At 47.4% G+C, this 17,229-nt stretch overlaps 1 protein-coding gene across 9 annotated transcripts in view; it reads right to left on the bottom strand.

The window, feature by feature from the left end:
• The window catches only part of SHLD1 (shieldin complex subunit 1), a 56,231-nt gene extending 39,330 nt beyond the window's left edge, over positions 1-16,901 (bottom strand). For 2 of the 9 annotated variants that reach the window (XM_050316812.1, XM_050316813.1), the window contains exons 1-2: positions 12,023-12,164; positions 9,024-9,193 (exon numbers count right to left, since the gene is read on the bottom strand). In XM_050316812.1, coding sequence (XP_050172769.1) covers positions 9,024-9,186 — 163 coding nt within the window. In that variant the 5' untranslated portion in view covers positions 9,187-9,193; positions 12,023-12,164. Of the gene's footprint in view, positions 1-5,674; positions 5,845-7,193; positions 7,299-8,011; positions 8,145-9,023; positions 9,194-12,022; positions 12,165-15,576; positions 15,682-16,403; positions 16,485-16,622 lie in introns of those variants that run through there. The other 7 variants (XM_050316804.1, XM_050316808.1, XM_050316806.1 and 4 more) reach the window with 7 other exon arrangements.
• Between the last annotated feature and the right edge of the window lie 328 nt (positions 16,902-17,229).

The raw sequence follows: 17,229 nt of genomic DNA, 5'->3' as shown, positions 1-17,229 counted from the left end.
CAGCTTTGAGGGTCATTTAGCATGATTTCTCAGCAGCAGTATACTGACAGGGGACTGAGCTCTGCACAGTGACAGACATCCCCAGCACCACCTGAAAAAAAACCGCAAAACACCAGCCCTCTAAGCATGGAATCAGAAACAGGTAACATTGAGCACTAGAGGGCAGCAGGAAACAAACCAAACTCAATAAAAATCCACTAATTCCCAAAATAGGGACCACGTTCTTCATCAAGGCCGGGGCAGTTAAGCACTGTGCTTAACCAATTCCAAACCAATTGACTGGTTTTAAAAAAATATCATTAATTCTGATGTTGTTTGGGACCACAGTCCAAACCGAAGTGAGTTTCCAAGTGGGGAGAGCATGTTAACTTCCTACAGTCAAAGCAGACTCTTCACAACAGCACAAAGCACCTCAGTACAGCACCCTCTGCTTCAAATCGAGCCAAAGAGTAAAATATTCTTAGTGGGATCTATATCTTTTTGGTAAACAGAAACGATGAGAAGTTTCTGTACCTAACCATGGCAGCCCGAAGTGGAAGTACAAGCCCCTTTTAGCTCAGCTTTGCCTCAGTCTGAAAGTGATTTAAAATAAAGTATCACACACATTTTAGACTTAAAAAGTTACACAGACCTCTTAAAGAGGCTATATATAAATGTCTTTAGCCTTCAGATCGTCTTCAGCATGGCCAGACAAAAAGCCATTATGGAAATTTTGCAGCTTTTGGTAGCTCAGATGGCCAAGCTATAATTTCTATACCAAGTAATGAACACTTGAGTTCTGGGCTGAACTGAACCTCCAAGCACCCATCAAATGTCAGCCTTGGAAAGGTTGCTGCTGACGTGACAAAGTCCACTCCTTTCATTTTCTCCCTCTACGTCAGCACTTGTGAACTCGTGAACTCCCGCAACAGAAAAAGCACAGGCCAAACCAGACTTCTTCAGTAAACACAACCCATTTCTACAAAACACATTAAGCAACTCTTGACAGGCCAGCAGACGTGGCAAACAGGAGAGAGCATTTAAGGACAAGTCAGAACACATGTACCAACATTAGCACTGCTCCCCAGTTCCTAAGAAAAGACACATCAACCCACCGCAAAACCAGGTATATAAGTTCACTGTGTATGAGTAGCACTTCTTTCAGAGGAATCCCAATTGCCTGTAGAACTGACAGCTGCGTCAACAGGTTGAAAAATCTGTTTTGTTTTTACATAGTAGCTCGGGTTGACTGAAAACCCAGAAAGGCAACAGAATAGTCCAAAAATCACGATGGCCTTTACTTTTAAACTGGGATAATCTTGCGATCAGTCCTCTTGATTTGAGTGGCAATTTCAGTAGCAGTGCCATGGCCCAGGCTCACTGATTTGCTTGAAGCCACTGAGTCTCCAGCGAAATGGCCTGTTCCATATTCCCCAAGCTCTCACAACTTATTCCAAATGGACTATTTTTGAAGAAAGCCTACAAAACCCCCACGACTGATCAGAAAGAACCTAGAGCCTGGCTACACAAAGGGAAAAGTGATTAATACTTTAATACTACTTCTTTCAGAAGCCACCATCCTGCAAAGACTGTAACCCCCTGTGAAAGACAGGACATGTTGCAGACCAGTGTATCTTAGCTGTACCTGTGCTGCTGCCTGAAAGAGGAGCTGTCCCCATCTCAGCCATGCAAATATTCACGTGGCTGCCCAGAACGCTGGGCCAATTCCCTGAGCTGACTTCTCATGTGGCCACCTAGGTACCAGCACTAAGGATTGACCAGGAATAATAAGCACAGTCAGGGGCAGGCTGGGATTCTCACTGCATTAGAGAGGTCAGGGAAGCCCATGGAAAATAACTACAGGTAAGCCTGGGCTCAAACTTGAAGCAAACTACAGGAAGAGAAGCAGCTGTTTTGGACAGGCAACTCAAGGTTGAACATCTCTATCCTCCCAAACTGGCTTTAATTAATTTTGGTTGCTTGGTTTTTTTTTTTAAAAAAGCTAGCCAACTTTTAGATAATTGCAGGTCTCTTCAAGCCCATGGTAAACTCTGTGTTCCTTCATCACCCCATCTCTCCAGCATCATCTTTCCTCTCCTACTGTCATCCCTCTTATTTTCTCTGTTCCTGTGGCACTCCCATTTTCCTCCACTGGCTGACCCTGTCTACACATCCATTTTCCTAAGGACACAGCTTTTTGATTACTTTTTATTACAAAGAAAAAGCCATTAAGGCAGAAGCTACAGGGCAAACAAGGAGACACATCTCCCCACGACCACCAGCCCTGAGGAAGGGCCATGGACGCAGACGGGGCTGAGCTTTGCCAGTGCTTCACACAGGAGCCTCCCAAGCATGGTTCCACAGCTGAGCTCTCAAATGCTGCCTCCAAACTTAGTAGAATTACTCCAGGGCTGCACTGCCAAACCCAGTTCTGGCTGATCACGGAGCATGGGCAGAGGCCAGAACCCTGCCTGAATCAACTTGTAGAGCACATCTGTCGTCTGTTCTCTAACACTTTTTTAGGTTGCTTATTTTCCAGGCAAATATTATGTTTCCACTGTCCCTGGTACTCTCTGGTTCAGTGCCGTAAATGAAAAGTTACACTGTGAGCGATCTATTTTCTTTGGAAACAACCTTTATTAGCTTCTTTTGAAATATCAATCCGAATAATTTAAGGCTTTCCCACACACACACACACCTGAGTGCTGCCTGCCAAGTAAGAACTTTTGCTGGCAACTTCTCCTAATCCAGAGGAAGTAGTTCCTGCTGAACTCTGCAACTGAGTGATGCAGATTAGAAAAACAATAAACAATTTACTTTTAAAAATTTAAAAATTATTTTCCAGTATGGGGTAAAAAAAGATAAAAGCACACAGAAAACTGAACTGGATCAGTGAACCTTTCGTAGTCTATCACCACTTACACAACTGAACTCATTATGACAACAAGCTAAAGGTCTGAATGCTTGTTGCAAGAGTAGAACCCTCATTTCCACACAAATCGTAAACCCACTCATTTATACATAACTTAGACATTTAGCACTATTCCTACAGGACCACTTGTTTTCTTGCCTAGGGATGCCTGTTGTCAGAAAGCCCTGTTTTCATGGCTAATGGGTACTATCTTCTGTTACCACTGATGGAGCCTCTTTAGGCTAATAAGACCTATTATGAGTCACTCAGACACTGGGAATACCCCCATAACCACTTCCATCTCCTGAGGCACTGATGGCAGGATATCTTAGTCAGTCTCAGACCAGTTCACGGGGCAGATGTCAGAAAACACAACCTGTCCCATCAGTCTGTTCCTTTCCTAAGGAAGCTGCCACATTCCCAGAGGAAATGTTTTTGAATCATTAAGGAAAATCCTCACCCCTAACAGAAACCTTACAAGTTTGATGGGAAGACTTACCATCCATCCTGCCCAAGCCCCAGGATGCAATCTTCTGTTCATATAACCTATAGCCACTCCTGCTCTCCTCACTTACATTGTGTCACAGCACCGTCTCAGTGTCTCCTCACAAGAAAACAAACAAGTAAAGGAGCTTCCTTTCCCAAGATACATTTGACAGAACTTGCTTGTCCACGAACATCTGACACAGGCAGACTGTTTTTAAAAGGCTCCTCCTGCCTCTTCTGCCACACTGACCAAACTCAATGGCTTAGAAAGCTGAAGTTGCATCAAAAGAGAGAGTTCAAGTGAGTATGTATATTGGTTTAATGTTGTTATAAGGAGAAAGGAACCAAGATGTCAGAGCATTAACTGCTTATGCTGTGATACTTGGTTATTTCAATCCCAGGAGCACAGAGTAAGGAACCATTGTACAGCACGCATCCCACAGTTATTTCCAACTGGCTTCAGCTGTGATCCATCTCTAAAACAAGCAAAAAAGGGGAGGGTTCATGGGCCTAATCTGCCCTCCTCAGCACAGCTGGAATCCACACTGCTATCAGAGGGTGCTGGAGACAGCAAGGAGGCAGGATGTGGCCTCTCAGCATACCTTGGTACTGAGCTTCAGCTACATATTCCACACGTGCACCATGAATGATTTGCCCAGTGCTGTCATTTCCACGTATGTCACTTCCACTAAGCCTCAGAACACCCTTAGGACTGCTAAGTGGTCACGCAGTTCTTCCGTGCACCCCATTCCACAGAGCAATCAAGTCCACTTGCCCTGAGCCACACTAAATGGTTCTTGTGCAACACACTGCAGGAACTGCCTCACAGCTCCCAAAATTTCTTCATACCTGCACCACAGGGCTTGTGAAATCTGAGTAAACAAATGCCTTCGAGCCTGTCTCACTATCAGAGGAACTTCTCCACCACAGCAGAAAAGGCTTGCTCAGGGCATTCCTCATAGTGGTGGTCATTGCACCCATACACAAAAAATAAAGCAGAATCTCAAACCAGAGACACTATTGCTCTAATGCAACGTGGATTGTGGAATGTGACGTGTGTCATGGTTTAAAGCAGAGGTTAACAGCAGAAGATTTTCATCATTACTAACATAACACGTGTGTGAATTCCTGGTCTGCACAGCAAAACCAAAGCAAGGCTTGGTATTTACTGTTTGCAGATTCTATTACAGTTCTGGATATCCCACACCTGGTGGTGAAGACAACTGCACAGGCGAGTAGTCGACATCAACAAAGCTAATTAGCTGGTAGATCCCACTGCTTACCTTTTCAGCATGCAAAATTGTGGAATTCCCACTGAAAAAACCTCGCCTGTCGGATTCCAAGCTCGCTTCTTGGAAGCAGGCCAAAGAAAACCACCCAGTGTTAGAGTAAGAAGGAACCAAATTCTACTTTTACACTACTTAAGATTTTAAAGCAACCAGAAACGTCATCAGTGATGTTTCACTTGCTCAGGTGTCTTGACAAATCCTCTCCACACACTATTTGCTAACCAGAATATATTTCCCTCCCCCATATTAAATATAATGAATACATTTAATATACAACTTTCATTCCAGACAGCATGAATATATGGCAAGAAGTGTCACTGGGCTAGAGCATTTTGATTTCACATTTCTTGCCATGTATTCAAGCTGATTGGCCTGATAGCTGTAGTACTGAGTATGTGTCAACTACTCCTTATCATCTCAGATACACCATTACTCCCAAGAATGGAGAGTAGTGGCTGACTTAAAATGATATTTCTGCAGGAATCATCCCTCTTTCAAGCGAGGAAACTGCTGCCTCCCAGGAGTCGAACTGAAGCAGTTCTCATCACACTGATGTCTTTAGCATAAGCAAACATTCAGTTATAATTCTAAAGTAATGGGCTACAGAGGCCACATCCTGAGTTCATGACTGGAAGATACATGATGAGCCCATAGGGAAGATGAGGAAAAGCTGAAAAACTTCTTACTGACTATGGTGATACATTATTTCCTGCTGATGTCTGAATGACTGCTCTGTGGATTAGTTCAAGTAACTCCTGAGAAGACATTAAACATGAAGACAGAGTGTTGTCAAGACATTAGCAGCTGAGAGTATCCTCTGAGCTCCTCTCCTGGGTCTCATCAACCCACAGTTCACACTGTATCTGTGGAGCTGGAACAGACTGTACTTCTGCTAAACTGTGTTTTAAAACAGGCAGATGCACCAGCATTAGATTGCAGTTACCTACTCCCACAACACACTGCCTGAACTGGCTAAAGAAAGAGCACGTGGAGAAGCAGAATGTGTTACCTGTGGGCAGAGAGGGAAAAGCATCCACAGAACGACAAAGTTCCTCGGTGTTTTCAGCACTGTGTGGAGGCACGAAGAGCTCTGCCGGATCACAAATAGAGGGAAGGTCCAACACACTGCTCTCCTCTGAGTTAACACTTGGTGACATCTCTGTTCCTTCCATGGTCCTGCTGCAGACAAAAATGCAACTGAGCTGGATTTTTAGAGCACAAAAATCTAAGTAGAAGTCAACACAAATGATTTGGGATTGCTGTACCTCTTTATGAGCTGCGAGGAATTGTTTTAGCACAATCATATTTCATTTAAAAAAAGAAGCGCAAATTTAAAGATGTGAAGAAAGAACAACAGTGAATCCTATAGACAACAGCCCTCAGCCCTGATAACTAGGAGTCCACAATAAACCTGGTTTTCTTCAAGGCTTCCCAGAAGTACAGACACAGGCCCCAAAACTAGGAAGCCATGGAGTATACACCCTCCAGGGTTATACTATGTGTGCAATTTAGAGAGATATGTTCTACAGGGTCCCTTTCCACTGATGCTTCCAGAAGTCTCAAGTTAAACCCACCCTTCTTGCCTATGTTCACTGGCAGAAAGAAAAAGCATCTTAAAACTTGGCAGTCTCAGTCTCACGGGGTTGTGGAGACACCTGGGCAGCTACATAGTATACCCTGTGCATAACACTTTGGAAAGGTGATTCTGTGCTGCATAAACTTTTAGCTAAGATGCACCTCTGACCTTTCAAAATGCTGAGGAACTCACTAATGAAGAGAGAGTGGCAATGTTGGCTGTACTACCAGAGAAGAGCAGCTGCCTTGCCTTGGAAGGGCAAGGTCCATACATTCACAGGAAGTTTCCAGGGAAAAGGGAGTGGAAGGTTAAAAACAAAACAAAGGACACAACCCTCTTCCCCAGACCGGTCACTGAAGAAGGAAGCTTCTCCTCCCTTGCTCTTCAAGTCCCAAAACATAAACAATCTGTGCATAAGGAACACATAACAGGAGAAACTTTCCTCACATATTGTGTTCACGATGCGTGCTACTTTTTAAGTACAAGTAAATTTTAGAGATCTGCCTCTTTCAGTCATTGGTCTGGAAAAAACTCCCAAAACTCCAAAAACCCACACCAAACCCCCAGTGAATTTTATCCCTTCAAGGGTGAGTGGCAAATTACAGCAACAGGAGCTGCTGCTCTGATACCAGACCGTCATTGATAGGGCTGCAGTGGTCCTGGCTGTCTCTGTCAGTTGCCTGTGCTGGTCCCCTTCCTTGTCTGGCCACAAGAGAACTAACAACATATGCAACCATGTTTTGATCAGGTTTATATAAAACAAATCAGCTGTATTTTAAAAAAAAAAAAAAAAAAAAGAGTTTTCCCCTAGATCAGCTCCCTCTAGTTCTCCTAGGTCAAGTACACAGCAGTCCTACTCCCAAAAGTGATGGTGAGACCTGTTTGTGCGAATAGGCTCAGCCCTGGGCCTTCAGGCACATGAAAGAGAGGCACTATCATCTCTGTGCCATACCTGGTAAGAGCAAACAGTCCCCTTGGGCAGAGTCCAGGAGCAAAGAGTCTGTTACTGCTTCAGGATTCCCTCATTATTCCCTCGTGGTTTGTCAATCCCATCTTGCTGGAATGAAACAAACAGGTCAGTTAGATGCTTCACATCAGCTGATTTGGCTGATGGACAGTGTGACCTTTCAAACTACATATGCCAGCCAATATCAACAGTCAGTCATCAGGTACACCCCTGTTTGTTGGGTCTGGCACAGAGGAAAAGTTTTCCTAGGAATCAGAAACAGCACATTTAGTAAGGCCCTGGAATGCTTTTGACAGCAGTGGAGATCTCCTGGAAAAGGGTTGGTCTATTCTAGAAATAAAATCAAGGGTTTCTATACAAGAAGCTGCCAGATTGGGCTGTTTATTCAAAACCCATCAAGCAGAGAAGCAAATTAAAGCTGGCAACCTTCCCTCCCTCCTGTGGAGATCAGGTATTTCCCCAACAGGTTTATCTCACAGTGCCTCGACGTCAACAGATAGCCTATACTGTGTCAAACCTCAACCAGGAAACGTGTTTTAAGAGGGCCACATAACCCATCCTGTAGAGTAAACCACAGGCTCACAAAACCCAAATCCTGTTTCCCACCCTCTCCCATTACCACCATTATTTTCAGCGAGCAACCAGGAGTAGTTTCAGGAGGAAGCCTGATTTTCCTCTGGGCCACCCTCAAATGCTACCAGGCATTATCCAAGGGTGCCACCAGTCCTGCATAAGCTTTCCCAGCTGGCAGCACACCCGGAGGGTGCAATGGGTGAAGGCGGGGTGCGAGGCGGTGGCCTTACCCACTGCCCTGCTCAGCTGGTTTGGGCGGATGCAGGTGAGGGGGTTCTCTTCCTCCCGGTGTCCTTTCTCTCCCCTTCTCCTGCAGGCAGACACGGGATTATTTCAACAACCGCTCCCTTGGGGGTGGGGGACAACAAGGGGAACACAGGGCGAAGCAGGCCCCCCTACCGCCGGAGCACTCCGCGGCCTCGGCACGGCCGCTGTGCCCACCCCCTCACCAGTCCCCGGGCAGGAACGCAGCTGCATTAAATATAATGAATACATTTAATATAATAACTTTATTCCAGACAGCATGAATATATGGCAAGAAGTGTCACTGCTAGAGCATTTTGGATTTCTCACATTTCTCTGCCATGTATTCAAGCTGATTGGCCTGATAGCTGTAGTACTGAGTACATGTGTCAACTACTCCTTATCATCTCAGATACATCATTCCCAAGAATGGAGAGTAGTGGCTGACTTAAAATGATATTTCTGCAGGAATCATCCTCTTCAAGTGAGGAAACTGCTGCTCTCCCAGGATCCGAACCGAAGTGTTCTCATCACACTGATGTCTTTAGCATAAGCAAACATTCAGTTATAATTTTAAAGGAATACACAGAGGCCACATCCTGAGTTCATGACTGGAAGATACATGATGAGCCCCATAGGGAAGATATGAGGAAAGCTGAAAAACTTCTTACTGACTATGGTGATACATTATTTCCTGCTGATGTCTGGAATGACTGCTCTGTGGATTAGTTCAAGTAACTCCTTCTGAGAAGACATAAACATGAAGACAGAGTGTTACAAGACATTAGCAAAGGAGAGTATCCTCTGAGCTCCTCTCCTGGGTCTTCATCAACCAACAGTTCACACTGTATTCGTGGAGCTGGAACAGACCAGCCTCTGCTGCTAAACTGTGTTTTAAAACAGGCAGATGCACCAGCACTAGATTGCAGTTACCTACTCACACAACACACTGCCTGAACTGGCTAAAGAAAGAGCATGTGGAGAAGCAGAATGTGTTACCTGTGGGCAGAGAGGGAAAAGCATCCACAGAACGATAAAGTTCCTCGGTGTTTTCAGCACTGCATGGAGGCACGAAGAGCTCTGCCGGATCACAAATAGAGGGAAGGTCCAACACGCTGCTCTCCTCTGAGTTAACACTTGGTGACATCTCTGTTCCTTCCATGGCCCTACTGCAGACAAAAATGCAACTGAGCTGGATTTTTAGAGCACAAAAATCTAAGCAGAAGTCAACACAAATGATTTGGCATTGCTGTACCTCTTTATGAGCTGTGAGGAATTGTTTTAGCACAATCATATTTCATTTAAAAAAAGAAGCGCAAATTTAAAGATGTGAAGAAAGAACAACAGTGAATCCTATAGACAACAGCCCTCAGCCCTGATAACTAGGAGTCCACAATAAACCTGGTTTTCTTAAAGGCTTCCCAGAAGTACAGACACAGGCCCCAAAACTAGGAAGCCATGGAGTATACACCCTTCAGGGTATACTATGTGTGCAATTTAGAGAGATATGTTCTACAGGGTCCCTTTCCACTGATGCTTCCAGAAGACTCAAGTTAAACCCACCCTTCTTGCCTATGTTCACTGGCAGAAAGAAAAAGCATCTCAAAACTTGGCAGTCTCAGTCTCACAGGGTTGTGGAGACACCTGGGCAGCTTCATAGAATCATAGAATCATAGAATCATAGAACAGATTGGGTTGGAAAAGACCTCCAAGATCATCAAGTCCAACCCCTGATCCAACTCTAATTACTATATCATGGCACTAAGGGCCATGTCCAATCTCTTTTTAAAAACTTCCAGGGATGGTGAATCCACCACCTCTCTGGGCAGGCCGTTCCAATGCCTGATCACCCTCTCTGTAAAGAATTTCTTCCTAACATCTAACCTAAACTTCCCCTGGCAGAGCTTGAGCCCATGTCCCCTTGTCCTGTTGTTGGTTGCCTGGGAGAAGAGACCAACCCCCACCTGGCTATAACTTCCCTTCAGGTAGTTGAAGAGAGTGATGAGGTCACCTCTAAGCCTTCTCTTCTCTAGACTAAACAACCCCAGCTCCCTCAGCCTCTCCTCATAGGACTTGTGCTCAAGTCCCTTCACCAGCCTGGTTGCTCTTCTCTGGACCCGCTCCAGCACCTCAATATCCTTCCTGAACTGAGGGGCCCAGAGCTGAACACAATACTCAAGGTGCGGCCTCACCAACGCAGAGTACAGGGGAAGGATCACTTCCCTGCTCCTGCTGGTCACACTGTTCTTGATGCAGGCCAGGATGCCATTTGCTTTCTTGGCCACCTGGGCACACTGCTGGCTCATGTTCAGCTTCCTGTCAATCAGCACCCCCAGGTCCCTTTCCACCTGGCTGCTCTCCAACCACTCTGTCCCCAGCCTGTAGCGCTGCAGGGGTTGTTGTGGCCAAAGTGCAGGACCCGGCACTTGGCCTTGTTGAACTTCATCCCATTGGAGTCAGCCCATCTCTCCAGTCTATCCAGGTCCCTCTGCAGAGCCCTCCTGCCTTCTGGTAGGTTGACACTCCCTCCCAACTTGGTGTCATCAGCAAATTTGCTGATGATGGACTCAATCCCCTCATCTAGATCATCGATAAAGATGTTAAACAGGACTGGGCCCAGCACTGATCCCTGGGGACACCACTGGTGACCGGCCGCCAGCTGGATGCAGCCCCGTTCACCAGCACTCTCTGGGCCCGGCCCTCCAGCCAGTTCTTAACCCAGCACAGAGTGCCCCTGTCCAAGCCATGGGCTGCCAGCTTTTCCAGGAGTATCTTATGGGAGACAGTGTCAAAGGCTTTGCTGAAGTCCAGATAGACCACATCCACAGCCTTCCCCTCATCTACCAGGTGAGTCACCTGATCATAAAAGGAGATCAGGTTGGTCAAACAGGATCTGCCTCTCCTAAACCCGTGCTGGCTGGGTCTGATCCCTTGTCCATCCTGTAGCTGCTGTGTGATTGCACACAGGATGATCTGCTCCATAACTCTGCCAGGCACCGAGGTCAGGCTGACAGGCCTGTAGTTACCAGGGTCAGCCTTGCAGCCTTTTTTATGGATTGGGGTGATATTTGCCAACTTCCAATCATGTGGGACCTCCCCAGTGAGCCAGGACTGTTGGAAGATAATGGAGAGCGGCTTGGCAAGCTCTTCTGCCAGCTCCTCATTACCCTAGGATGGATCCCATCTGGTCCCATAGACTTGTGAGGATCCAGGTGGCTCAGTAAGTCACTAACTATTTCCTCCTGGAATACAGGGGGCTATTTGGTTTCCTCTCTGTCTACCAGCTCCAGAGGCCAGTTGCCTTGAGGGCCACCTGTCTTATTGGTAAAAACTGAGGCAAAGTAGGTGTTAAGTACCTCAGCCTTCTCCTCATCTCTATTAACTATGTTTCCCTCCGAGTCCATCAAAGAATGGAGGTTTTCTTTGCCCCTCCTTTTGTTATTAATGTATTTATAGAAGGACTTTTTGTTATCCCTAACAGAAGTGGCCAATTTAACTTCAAATTGCGCTTTTGTATCCCTGATTTTCTTTCTGCATGATCTAGCTGTCTTCCTGAATTCTTCGTAAGTAGCAAGCCCTCTCTTCCATAGTCGATAAACTCTCTTTTTATCCCTGATTTGCTTCAGAATTTCCCTGTTTAACCAGGCTGGTTGTCTTCCCCGCCGGCTTGCCTTTCGGCACACCGGTATGGCCTGTTCCTGTGCACTCAAAACTTCCTGTTTGAAGCACATCCATCCCTCCTGGACTCCCTTGTTTTCAAGGGTTGTTTCCCAGGGTATGCTCTGGACTAGACTTCTCAATAGGTCAAAATCTGCCCTCCGGAAGTCCAGCGTAGAGGTTTTATTGTTGTTTCTCCTTGAATCTCTGAGTATTGAAAATTCTATTATTTCATGATCACTATTTCCTAGGCGGCCTTCAACCACTATATCTCCCACCAGCTCCTCTCTGTTTGTAAACAGCAGGTCTAGCGGGGCCTTACCCCTGGTAGGTTCATTTACCAGTTGATGAAGGAAATTGTCCTCTATACACTCCAGGAAATTCTTAGACTGTCTCTTCTCTGCAGTATTGAGCTCCCAGCAGATATCTGGCAGGTTAAAGTCACCTACAAGGACAAGGGCTGACAATTTTGAGACATCCGCCAGCTGCTTGTAGAATAATTCATCCTCTTCATCATCCTGGTAGGGCGGTCTGTAACAGACACCCATGATGATGTCAGTCTTGTTGGTCTTCCCCCTGATTCTGGTCCACAGGCACTCAACCTTATCGTTGCTGACCTCAAGTTCAACAGGGTCCAGAGAGTCTCTAACATATAAAGCCACCCCTCCACCTCTCCTCCCCTGCCTGTTCTTCCTGAAGAGCTTATAGCCTTCCATAGCAGCACTCCAGACATGCGAGTCATCCCACCATGTTTCTGTGATGGCGACTACATCATAGCCTTCCTGCTGCACAATTGCCTCCAGCTCCTCTTGTTTGTTGCCCATACTGCGTGCATTGGTGTACATGCACTTCAGGTGGGCTGTTGATTTAATTCTTAACTCAGGCTTTCCATCCTTAGGCTGATCACTGGAGAGCCCGGTTTCAACCCCTTCCCCTTCAAACCTAGTTTAAAGCCCTCCTAATCAGCCTCGCTAACTTATGGGCTACAGTCCTCTTATTCTTCCTAGAAAGATGAATCCCATCTGATTTTAAGAGACTAGGTACCATGGAGTTTGCTCCATGGTCAAAGAAACCAAAATTTTGATGGTGGCACCAATTCTTTAGCCATCTGTTGAGGAGTTGGGCTTTTTTACTCCTCTCTTTATTTAACTCCTCATCCATCCCAGATAGTACAGGAACTGAGGCAAATATCACCTGTGCTCCTGTCCCCTGAACTGACCGACCCAGTGCTTTAAAGTCTTTTTTAATTATCTTGGCACTTCGTCGATTAATGTCCTCACTGCCAGCCTGGACTATCACCAGAGGATAATAGTCTGAGGGCTGAATTAACTCAGGAAGTCTCCTACTAATATCCCTCACCCTGGCCCCAGGAAGGCAGCATACTTCTCTCTGGGATGGGTCTGGGCGACATATAGGGCCCTCAGTTCCCCTCAAAAGGAGTCACCGACTACAACTACCCTTCTTTTTTTTTTTTATACCTGTGGTTGTAATCCGTCTTTTGGACAGGGCCGAACAAGGAGGCTCTCTAGAGGGATCATCTTGGCTGTCCTCTACCTGACTGTCTGGGTCCAGAGTCTCGTATCTATTCTTCAAGGGCACCCTGAGGGGTGATGGGGGTCTAGAAAGAATTCTTCTACCTCTCCCATTAGGGACCTGTTTCCATTCCCCCCCATCATTTTGGTCTGCTCCATCTGTCTTATGGCAGGAGAGGCAGGGCTTTGCCATCTCCTGTTGGACTTCCTTAGGGTTTAAAAGGGTTTGACTCCACCAGTCGATTTCCTTTTCACTCTCCCTAATGCACCTTAATCTCTCTACCTCTTCCTTAAGTTCTGCTACAAGGCACAGCAAATCACTCACCTGCTCGCATCGTACACAGCTACCTCCTACACCATCCTCCGGTACCAACGCCAGGCTCAGACACTCAGCACACCCAGAGACCTGGGTGGCTGCATCCTTCTTCGAGGGGAGTGTCTGAGCAAACACACTCCTAGTATTAACAGCAGTAACAGTTTTTGTTTTTCTGGAAACCATTGTTAGCTTTAAAAAGCACACTCACCTACAAGAAAAGGGAGCTGGTTGTGCCCTGCCGGCTTGAAATGCCTTGAAATTGTTGTGCCACACCCTGTTAGTCTACTTCTGTGGGGGTGCGTGAGCGAAGTTCGCTCACGCTCCTGGAGGTTCTTATATAGCCTCCCCCAGCACTTGCTAACGAGCCTGACCCACCCCTCACTCACCTTAATTGGTTCTGAGGAAGAGTCAAGCCTGAGCAGCAATGGCCGAGTAGTTCTCCTGGAGGTTCTTATATAGCCTCCCCCAGCACTTGCTAACGAGCCTGACCCACCCCTCACTCACCTTAATTGGTTCTGAGGAAGAGTCAAGCCTGAGCAGCAATGGCCGAGTAGTTCTCCTGGAGGTTCTTATATAGCCTCCCCCAGCACTTGCTAACGAGCCTGACCCACCCCTCACTCACCTTAATTGGTTCTGAGGAAGAGTCAAGCCTGAGCAGTAGTATACCCTGTGCATAACACTTTGGAAAGCTTTGGTTGAGGCATCCCCACACCTCAACATCCTTCTCTCAAGTGTCCTCAACCCATCCACCACCACAGAGGGCAAGAACACGCAGCTGGGTGGAGAGCAGGACAGGGTTGGTGCCACTCAGCTCCACATCAAGGGCCACAGTGGATGGGCAACTCTTTTGGAGAGGATGAAACTGAAGCGTTCCAGTCCAGCAGCTCCATGCACAGTCACACAAGTGTCTGGGGCATAAGAGGAGTGAAATGCAAAAAAACTGGGAGGGTAGGAGCTCCTTCTATTTCAGTAAAGAGTGACAGGACAGAGGAACCAGATCCAATGGTTAGGAAATGGCCTGTGACCTGTCAGGCTCACATTTATCTTCTCTTCTATAAAATGAAAAGGAGGAATTCTTGTCTCAGGGTTATTATCAGTAAGGAATGTCACAGGCACAGAGGGTAAAGAAATCCCCAGAAAGGATTAGTACTGAAAAATAAAGTCAATACCCCCATGAGAAGATTTAAAACAAACAAACAAACAACACCATTCCTCAGGTGATTCTGTGCTGCATAAACTTTTAGCTAAGGTGCACCTCTGACCTTTCAAAATGCTGAGGAACTCACTAATGAAGAGAGAGTGGCAATGTTGGCTGTACTACCAGAGAAGAGCAGCTGCCTTGCCTTGGAAGGGCAAGGTCCATACATTCACAGGAAGTTTCCAGGGAAAAGGGAGTGGAAGGTTAAAAACAAAACAAAGTACACAACCCTCTTCCCCAGACCGGTCACTGAAGAAGGAAGCTTCTCCTCCCTTGCTCTTCAAGTCCCAAAACATAAACAATCTGTGCATAAGGAACACATAACAGGAGAAACTTTCCTCACATATTGTGTTCACGATGCGTGCTACTTTTTAAGTACAAGTAAATTTTAGAGATCTGCCTCTTTCAGTCATTGGTCTGGAAAAAACTCCCAAAACTCCAAAAACCCACACCAAACCCCCAGTGAATTTTATCCCTTCAAGGGTGAGTGGCAAATTACAGCAACAGGAGCTGCTGCTCTGATACCAGACCGTCATTGATAGGGCTGCAGTGGTCCTGGCTGTCTCTGTCAGTTGCCTGTGCTGGTCCCCTTCCTTGTCTGGCCACAAGAGAACTAACAACATATGCAACCATGTTTTGATCAGGTTTATATAAAACAAATCAGCTGTATTTAAAAAAAAAAAAAAAAAAAAAAAGAGTTTTCCCCTAGATCAGCTCCCTCTAGTTCTCCTAGGTCAAGTACACAGCAGTCCTACTCCCAAAAGTGATGGTGAGACCTGTTTGTGCGAATAGGCTCAGCCCTGGGCCTTCAGGCACATGAAGAGAGGCACTATCATCTCTGTGCCATACCTGGTAAGAGCAAACAGTCCCCTTGGGCAGAGTCCAGGAGCAAAGAGTCTGTTACTGCTTCAGGATTCCCTCATTATTCCCTCGTGGTTTGTCAATCCCATCTTGCTGGAATGAAACAAACAGGTCAGTTAGATGCTTCACATCAGCTGATTTGGCTGATGGACAGTGTGACCTTTCAAACTACATATGCCAGCCAATATCAACAGTCAGTCATCAGGTACACCCCTGTTTGTTGGGTCTGGCACAGAGGAAAAGTTTTCCTAGGAATCAGAAACAGCACATTTAGTAAGGCCCTGGAATGCTTTTGACAGCAGTGGAGATCTCCTGGAAAAGGGTTGGTCTATTCTAGAAATAAAATCAAGGGTTTCTATACAAGAAGCTGCCAGATTGGGCTGTTTATTCAAAACCCATCAAGCAGAGAAGCAAATTAAAGCTGGCAACCTTCCCTCCCTCCTGTGGAGATCAGGTATTTCCCCAACAGGTTTATCTCACAGTGCCTCGACGTCAACAGATAGCCTATACCGTGTCAAACCTCAACCAGGAAACGTGGTTTAAGAGGGTCACATAACCCATCCTGTAGAGTAAACCACAGGCTCACAAAACCCAAATCCTGTTTCCCACCCTCTCCCATTACCACCATTATTTTCAGTGAGCAACCCGGAGCAGTTCCAGGAGGAAACCTGATTTTCCTCTGGGCCACCCTCAAACGGTGGAAATGCTACCAGGCATTATCCAAGGGTGCCACCAGTCCTGCATAAGCTTTCCCAGCTGGCAGCACACCCGGAGGGTGCAATGGATGAAGGCGGGGTGCGAGGCGGTGGCCTTACCCACTGCCCTGCTCAGCTGGTTTGGGCGGATGCAGGTGAGGAGGGTTCTCTTCCTCCCGGTGTCCTTTCTCTCCCCTTCTCCTGCAGGCAGACACGGGATTATTTCAACAACCGCTCCCTTGGGGGTGGGGGACAACAAGGGGAACACAGGGCGAAGCAGGCCCCCCTACCGCCGGAGCACTCCGCGGCCTCGGCACGGCCGCTGTGCCCACCCCTCACCAGTCCCCGGGCAGGAACGCAGCTGCAGCGCCTCCAAGGGCAGCCACACGTCTTGGAGGGGGATAAAGGGAAAAGCCAAAAGCACGGCAGGGCTGTCCCGGGCAGGGCCGTGCTTCCACAGCCCGCCTCAGGGCCCGCCCAGCGAGGGCCCTCCCGCTCCGAGCCCGAAATGAAGCGGGCAGGAGCCTCTTAGCCGCGGGCAGGCGCGCCCGGACGGCCCCGGCAGGGCGCTGCGGGGCCACGGGGGCCGGCGAAGCCCTAGAGGACACGGAGCCGGGCCGGAACACGAACCCCCTTGGGCAGCGGCAGACGCGGCCCCTCCCGGGCCCGCAGCCCCGTCTGCGCAGGCGGCGGGCCCGCCCCGCCCGCTGCGGTGTTGGGAGGGGGCGGCTGGGTACTTAGGTGTTTAAAGTCAGGTTTTCCTCAGAGCGCAGTCACCTGGACTTTATTACTCTGCATTCGAAGGGGAGGGGCTTTGACGAGGCAGCAGCCTCACCATGCCGCGCCTGGCAGATGGGTTTCGTTTTGGGCTGCTCAGCGCTCGGTCGGTTTTTTACATCGCCACCGCACAGAGGCGCGGCCTGGGAAAAAAGCCCTGAGCGGGGTT

The sequence above is a fragment of the Myiozetetes cayanensis genome, unplaced genomic scaffold (genome assembly GCF_022539395.1).
Source record: "Myiozetetes cayanensis isolate MyiCay16 unplaced genomic scaffold, myiCay2020 scf2-11, whole genome shotgun sequence".
NCBI classification, from domain to species: Eukaryota; Metazoa; Chordata; class Aves; order Passeriformes; family Tyrannidae; genus Myiozetetes; species Myiozetetes cayanensis.
This window is presented reverse-complemented; position numbering and strand designations above follow the sequence as displayed.